Raw genomic sequence first — 8,111 nt, 5'->3', positions numbered from 1 at the left:
GTGCATCAAAGCAGCTGACTTTGGGAGAATGAGTTGGGGCCGTATCTCTCCATTTTACATGGAAAAGTGAATAATAAACACTGACCTGAGAGTAGTTTCAGATGTTTAGCTTGCCTTACACATTGTATGCACATTGTATGCACTCAGTTAATAGGTGATAATGATAATTAGATGGTATTATACAATCATTCACTCAACAAACATTCACTTGTTGAGCACCTACTAACGTTCCAGGTACTGATGATTAAAAGATGATTAGGACATAGCCTCTGTTCTTGAGCTCATAGTCTATAGGAGGTGACAGGTTTATAAACAATAGATTTGAAGTTGCTGAGCAATCAAAACCAAAAAAATAATCTCCTGGAGGAGCAAACATGTCTTATATGTCTTTGAATCAGTCTTAGCATAGTGCCTAGTTGTGCAAATGTAAAAGTGTGTGATAAAGTGTATATTATATGTACAGATCCCAAAAAAGGGAACAGAGTTATACAGAGAATTGACATGTAATGTCCTAGGTAAAAGACAAAAAAAAAAAAAAAAAAAATGCTAAGCTTGCTTTAAGTAAACCTATGACTATCTGAAATGGATGCCCTTAATTGATGCTAATACATATACAGGATAATAATTTTTTAAAAAAATTAAATTGAAAAGAGACTATTGGGACTCCAGACATGTAACATTTGACTAGAGGGGGAGGGGTCCTGAAGTTTAGGAACCTTTGTAATCCATGCCTCGCAGCTAGCTAGGCAGGACATGAATTACTAGACATTTCACAAAGGAGAATGTGAAGAATGTACCTTTAAGTTTGCCTTTAAAAGGGAGGGAGGGAGGAAGCTGTTGGCCAGGCTTCCACTGAAGCTAGTAATCTTGCAGAACTTGATTTTTACAGGATAATAGAAATTAGTGTCTTCATATACACTATTTCTTTCTTGAACAAGTAATAACTGGAGAATTTGTCTTCCCATGGCCAGACCTGAAATATAGAATCCAAATAAATGCTAGGCTCTGCAGTAATCATATGCCAATACTATAGAATCTCTTGTTTAATTTAAGGGTTGGGTTTTAGCGAATATTAGTTCTGCAGTATAAAGTACAGTAATTGGTGAATCACTTCTTTTAGCATGGGAAAAATAAGATTCACTTGTACTTTGTGCCCAATACAACCATACATTGGAACATTGGTTTAGTAGGAGGTTAGAGACAGGTTTGTGTGCTTTGGCAAGTGGACATAGTTTGTTGTGCAACTAACTGTTAGGCTCTGCAAGAAGAGGTCTGTTGCTGCTAGCAATAGACTCTCTCCCTTTGCTGCAACATTGCAAGTCGTGGATTAGTGCTTGTAACTACATTTTTTAGTGCCTACATTTAAGTATCTTTATAAGAGTTACATATTTTAAAAATGTAAGAAAAGTCTACAACTAAATTTTTCTATTCAGCATCGCCTAAATTCTCTAGTATTAGCTGTTTACGCTGTAATTTAGACTATGCTAACAGGTATTTCTGAATTGTTTGCTTGATTCTCTCATCTATTATCTCCTTTATAGGGAATGAAAGCTACTGGTTGACGAAAAATCCTTGGGCTTCTCAAATTTGGAGTCATCCCAGAATAAGGCACAATGTCAACAGCAGGAGTGGCTGCTCAGGAGATTAGAGCCCCATTAAAAACTGGATTTCTACATAATGGCCGAGCCATGGGGACTATGAAGACCTGCTGGGGCAGTCGCAGTGAGTTTGAAAAGTAAGTCAGAACTATAATGGCACTATAATCTGTATAAATTTGTGCTGTTAAAATGAGGTAAGAGAGTAGGATTGCTATTTGATTATGACCAAGACGTTTTTCCTTTCAGTAATTTTTTAAATATCGATCCAATAACCATGGCCTACCGTCTGAACTCCACTGCGCAGGAGCATCTAACACCTCTTGGTATGTATTCTGAACATCTGTGCAAAGCTAAGCATTTGAAGAGGAAGTTGGCAATCTGGATTAGTATTAGCGTGTCCTCCAGCATTATTTTTTTAAATGAGGAAGTGACCTAAACTCTTTCCAACAATAGTCTGACCCCTAGTGGCAACAGAGTCCAAAGATACTGTGTTTTTCACAAATTATTGTATCCCACTGGAGCTCTGGTAGCATAGTGGCTAAGACACTTGCCTGCTAACCAGATGGCTGGCGGTTCAAACCCACCAGCCACTCCTCGGAAGGAAGGTTGGGCAATCCTACTTCCGTAGTGATACTGCCTCGGAAACCCAAGGAGGGGTCGCTATGAGTCGGGGGCCGACTCGACAGCAAAACAACAACAAGAACAACAACCGTTAGCCTGAGTCACTGGTTCCTACCTAGAATTATTTGTAGAAGTGTGATCTTTTAAAATCAAGAATTAAGTTCTAATCCCAGCTATGATGCAGACTTAACTTTCAGAAACCTTGCACACAATCTCAAATCTTTCTTACTAGTATCAAATCATGTTTGAAACTGGTAGATGAAAGAAGTATAAATGTGAATAAAAACCTCATAAAGTGTGTATATGGTACTAAGTCCATTCTCGTACAGTATTGTGATGGTGCTAGCAGTAAGGTCCTTGTCTTATCTCAGTGGTGCCCGGCATGCTTTGCATTGTCGCATCTTTCAAAGGGCAAGGGCATAGTATGATATTCATGTAAATTATATGCCGCTCATCTTCTGTGAATTTTGCACACGTCATAAAAGTTGCCTGAGATGTGTGGGTGTGCACCATGCACATGTCCAAGGCAGATAGAAGAGATAATTTGTTCTTTGAACCAGATCATGTGCGTTAACAACCTTCTGGGCTCTAATTACAACTGTGGTTGTTGCATGGGTGTTCTCAGGGATGCGTCAGTCGAGTACTTAGCAGAAAGCTAAAGCAGCACAGGTGGCTGGGTCTGTACCTCACACAGATGAGGAGAGGAGTGTTGATGTTTTAGTAAGCATCTCTTGTTCATTCCAGGGCACACTTCAAAATCTGCACCAGTGAATGGGCACTACTTTGTAGAAAATGGTCCATCTCAAAAGTCCAGCTTGCCTCCTCTTATTATTCCTCCAAATGAAAACTTGGGACAACATGAAGAGGATCAAGTTGTGTGTGGTTTTAAGAAACTGTCAGTAAATGGGGTTTGTGCTTCTACTCCTCCACTTACACCCATAAAAAACTCACCTTCCCTTTTCCCCTGTGGAGCTCTTTGTGAACGGGGTTCTAGGCCCCTTCCACCACTGCCAATCTCTGAAGACCTCTCTCTGGATGAGACAGACTGTGAGGTAGAATTCCTAACTAGCTCCGATACAGACTTCCTTCTAGAAGACTCAACACTTTCTGACTTCAAATACGGCATTCCGGGCAGGCGAAGCTTCCGCGGGTGTGGACAGATCAATTACGCGTATTTTGACACCCCAGCCGTTTCAGCAGCTGAAGATCTCAACCACGCATCTGACCAAAACGGATGTGTCCAAAATTCAAATCCTCCTCCGTCTCAGAGCCACCGAAGACTAAGAAGATCTCATTCAGGACCAGCTGGATCTTTTAACAAGCCAGCCATAAGGATATCCAGTTATTTACAGAGAGCTTCTCCTAACTCTGACGAAGATAAACCTGAGGTTCCCCCCAGGGTTCCCATACCTCCTAGGCCAGTAAAGCCAGATTATAGAAGGTGGTCAGCAGAAGTTACTTCCAGTACCTACAGTGATGAAGACAGGCCTCCCAAAGTACCACCAAGAGAACCTTTATCTCGGAGTAACTCCCGCACACCAAGTCCTAAAAGCCTTCCGTCTTACCTCAATGGGGTCATGCCCCCTACACAGAGCTTTGCTCCTGACCCCAAGTACGTCAGTAGCAAAGCTCTACAAAGACAGAACAGTGAAGGATCTGCCAATAAGGTTCCTTGCATTCTGCCCATTATTGAAAATGGGAAGAAGGTTAGTTCAACACATTATTACCTACTACCTGAGAGACCACCATACCTGGACAAATATGAAAAATTTTTTAGGGAAGCAGAAGAAACCAACACAAGCAACCAAATCCAGTCCTTATCTGCTGACTGCAGTATCGTTTCAGCCACAGAAAAGCTGGACTCAAACACAAAGACAGACATAGGTGGCCATGTGAAGCGCAAACATTTATCCTATGTGGTTTCTCCTTAGACTTCGGGGTCATAGGAACAAATGGTTCTCAAGCAATATTCCAGTTTGATTGAGGTTCGCAGGAAGATCTTGTAGATTGCAGAGTAGTCAAACTTTCTCTGTCTTAAAGAGAAAAGTTTAGAGCAAGGTGTGAGGTGCTGTTATGTTGAGAATCCCTGATCTTGTTAGCATTGGAGAAAAGTCTGTTCAAGTCTATAATTTAAAGATGTGATGGTGGGAAGGGAGGGATGGGAAAACTTTTATATATGCATACATTATATACCTATATATAAACTTGTGGTATAACCATAGACCATAGTTGCAGATTAACCAATTAGTTACTATCTTAGAGTAATATATATTCAGAATGATAAAAACTCAAGCTGGAGAAATGACTCTTGATAGAATGAAAATTGAGCAAATGGAAGAAAATACAGTATTGTTTAGATCAGAATCATAAAAAAAAAATTATTTTTGTTTAGTAAGGTTGAAGTTCTGGCTTTTAGGCCTGTTATGTTTTGTTTCACTTATTTTTGCAAACAGTCTTTTCCACAGATGGCGGGACTGTATCAACCAAGTTTAAAAATCACCCCAAGGTCTAATACTTGCAGGTTTCGTGTTTTGTTTCATTGATTGGTGGGGGTAGGGGAAGCAGCTCATTTGGCAAACCATGTTATCACCTGTACATGTCTCACATTTTGAAAAATGAAAATGGAATTAGTAAATAATTTTTCCTTACAATCCTGCTCAATCTCGCCCATTAAAATGGCCCATTGCAATTGTGCCTTGCAGAGATGGTGGGGTGCAGTAGACTTGAATGGAAAGGCAGACTAGTTGCCAGTGTGGAGGGAGTCCGTTTTAAACAATAATGATGAAGCAGTTAGCTCTGTGACGAGAGGTTTTGTGTGGGGATGTGTGTTGTGGAGATGTTTTTGTTTTTGTTTTTCTTTTTTAAACTGTATTAATAAACAAATACAACACAAGCTGGCCTTGTGTTGCTGGTTCCTATTCAGTATTTCCTGGGGATTGTTTGCTTTTTAAGTAAAACACTTCTTCTGACCAATAGCACAGGATGTCTTAATACCAGAGGTCACATCAGCATCCTCCTGCTTTTAAAACTCTCCCAGGCGGCTGCTTCACTGCTTCCTTTAGATTCAGTGAGACACCTAGCTTGTGTTCATATTTTCATATGCTTTAATGTATTTATCTTGTATAGATAAGCACAAAAGAGAGGTGCTCACTAATGGAGGTACATTACTACAATGTTCTCTTAACAGTTCAACAAGCTGTTTACAGTTTAAACTGCTGAATGATAATTTGAGCTATTTAAAGCTTATTATATTTTAGTATGAACTAAATGAAGGTTAAAACATGCTTTAGAAAAATGCACTGATTTCTGCATTGTGTGTACAGTATTGGATAAAGGATTTTATTCATTTTGTTGCATTATTTTGAATATTGTCTTTTCATTTTAATAAAGTTACAATACTTATTTATGACACTGTTAATAATGTTTCTTGACTAAAGTCTTATAAAATGTCTCAAGTAATTTGACATATTACCATTTTTAAGTATCAGGGAAGCGTCTTTGTAGTTTAATATACACTTGAAATTTACTGGCATTCCCTAAATGACAAAAATTTGAATAGTTCATATTTAAATCGCTTAAAGCAATGTACATTAGAAATGTGCTGTTTGTACTTATCTTTAACAAGAAAGAGCTTGAATTGATTCTGGTAGGTTACTGTCAGTTACAATGTGGGGAGAAGGGTCCATTTGAAGGAAAATACATTGAAAGAAAATGACTTGATTTGACTCAATTTGAGTGTTAGGATGAGGTCCAGATTAATTTGGGCTCTTTGGGAGACTTTATTTCTTTTTGACGGGAGACCACCTAGGAATCCCAGCCTGCCCTGGCCTCTTTGGAGATGGAGTGCCCATAGCAAATCAAGTGTGCTTCTAGCAGCTGTCGGATAGAGGAGGAAGCTGGGATGCTGTTCGTGAAAGCACGTCTCCAGTTCTTTTCCCCTGCCTCTGTCCTGTTGCTGAAGTCCTGCTGCCCACCTTAGTGCTCTGCCCTCTCCTCCTCGGGATCCTGTGCTCATGGTGATGAGACTTGTAACTCTACAAAACCTTAATTGGGTACCTGCCCTGCCCTGCACTGTGCCCAACACACTAGAATTAAGAGGGAGGCATCCAAAATCAGACTGACCTGGGTTGAAATGCCAACTCTACCTCTTCCTAATTATGTGTTGAACAGGTTATTTAAAATCTCTGTACCTTAGTTTTCTCCTTGATTGGGGGCAGGGGGTGGAGGGTGGTGATACCTGCCATCAAATCTGTTCCAACTCAGTAACAACCCTATGTTGTTGCTGTTGTTATGTGTCGTTGAGTCGTAAAATGGGCCCATAGGGTTTTCAAGGCTATATTCTTTACGGAAGCAAACTGTCACACCTCCCACAGAGCAGCTGGTAGGTTTGACCCACCAGCTGAGCACTTAACCACCAAGCCACTGGGAGTCCTTGGGGGAGGGTGGTGATAATACCTGTGATGATGGGATCATTTTGTGACGACTGCATATAAACCACAGAACTGGCCAAAATAAATGGTAATTGGTTTGTGATCATGTTATTCTCAAATCAGCCTGAGAATTGGGTGTTACATCCAGCATTTTACAGATGAAGAAATAGGTGTGGGGAATTTATTCAGCAGACATTTGAACATCAACCACATGCTAGGTCTTGGAGAAACAGACACAGGCCTTACCCTTATGGAATTTAAAGCAGTACATAATTACATTTTATGATGACTGTTAAAAAGGCAGTGACAGAATAACAAAAGGGACCCCACCTCTCTGAGGTGATATTTAATAAGATTTGAAAGGTTGGAAGCTAAGCCTGAGGGGGAGAGGGGAGTGGAAAGGGAGGAGTATTACCAGCCTCAGAAAAGAGTGTGTGAGAACCTGAGGCAGGAAAAAGCTGGGTGTTGAATGGAGCCTGAGATCCATGGTAGACAGGACTTGCAATGGTAGAGGATGTCAGATGCTCACAGGGGCATAACATGATCTGATGGTTTGGAAAAGATGCTGTTGTGTGGAGAACAGATTGGAGAGAAGCAAAAGGAAACAGACGTAAGGATGGAGGCCACTGAAGTCCAGAGCAGAGATGTGAGTGCTTCGCAGCAGAGATGGAGAGAGGCAGGTGATTTGTTGGGGATGCTGAGGATGTAGAAACAGCAGGGCTCAGACCAAAGTGGGATTCACACCAACAGCGGATGGCTGTAAAGCCAGTGTATGCTTTCCACCCTTCTGACAGAGTGTAGCTCAAGGAACCCAGGGATGGTTTCCATCCCTACTCCTCAGTGCCTGCCACTGCCTGGCACGGGGGTGCTCCAAAACCATGTCAGTCAAGTATCTGAATGCAATACTTTCTGTCTTTTGCCTCTTTTTCTCCTTCCCTACCTTGTCTCTGTATTGTGGTCAAGAATATCTTTCATTTGTTGTGTATTTCCTTCCCTCTTGCCTTTATATTTTTCAAAAAATATACTTTAAAAAAATGTTCCTGACCAAGCAAATATGCCCAGCTGTTGTGCTAATGCCACGCTACTAGAACACATCTGTAACAGTTGCCCAACTCTCCTCCAAACCAGCACAGCAAATTGAGTTCTAAACAGTTCTGGTGGAGGACAGCCTGGGTCTTTCTGACACTCTTGAGCTGTTGCTCAGGCAGGTGCCAATGGGAAAACAGCTCTTAACTGCCACTTGGGACATTGTGTTCTCTGAGGTAGCAACCAGGAGCAAATTCTGGCCTTGCTCTTAGGTGCTGCAGTCTCAGCCTCTCACTCACATTCTACATGAAGGACTCAATTACGTCACCTTCCCCATCAAAATAAATGAGGCCATACGAGAACGCTTCACAATACTCAACAAATTTAATATTTGCCATTAGTTACTGTTTCACTGCAGGAATCAAGCTGGAGTTAA

The 8,111-nt window shown here is 40.9% G+C and overlaps 1 protein-coding gene across 1 annotated transcript; it reads left to right on the top strand.

Moving 5' to 3' along the window:
• The first annotated feature begins 1,613 nt into the window (after positions 1 to 1,613).
• Positions 1,614 to 4,150, top strand: ERRFI1 (ERBB receptor feedback inhibitor 1). Its single transcript, XM_007942594.2, has 3 exons — positions 1,614 to 1,735; positions 1,845 to 1,921; positions 2,964 to 4,150. The coding sequence occupies exons 1-3, from the start codon at positions 1,614 to 1,616 to the stop codon at positions 4,148 to 4,150; spliced, it is 1,386 nt and encodes a 461-aa protein (XP_007940785.1).
• The last annotated feature ends 3,961 nt before the right edge of the window (positions 4,151 to 8,111 follow it).

This window comes from Orycteropus afer, unplaced genomic scaffold (assembly GCF_000298275.1).
Source record: "Orycteropus afer afer isolate SDZICR_OR568_19922 unplaced genomic scaffold, OryAfe1.0 scaffold00094, whole genome shotgun sequence".
NCBI classification, from domain to species: domain Eukaryota; kingdom Metazoa; phylum Chordata; class Mammalia; order Tubulidentata; family Orycteropodidae; genus Orycteropus; species Orycteropus afer.
The sequence above is the reverse complement of the archived record's forward strand: the minus strand, read 5'-3'. Positions and strand labels throughout refer to the sequence as shown.

Coding starts and splice junctions, on each gene's coding strand:
- ERRFI1 (XM_007942594.2), top strand. CDS start 1,614: ATGTCAACAGCAGGAGTGGCTGCTCAGGAGATTAGAGCCCCATTAAAA. Junction 1,736..1,844: donor AGTCGCAGTGAGTTTGAAAA/GTAAGTCAGAAC, acceptor TTTTCCTTTCAG/TAATTTTTTAAATATCGATC. Junction 1,922..2,963: donor GGAGCATCTAACACCTCTTG/GTATGTATTCTG, acceptor TGTTCATTCCAG/GGCACACTTCAAAATCTGCA.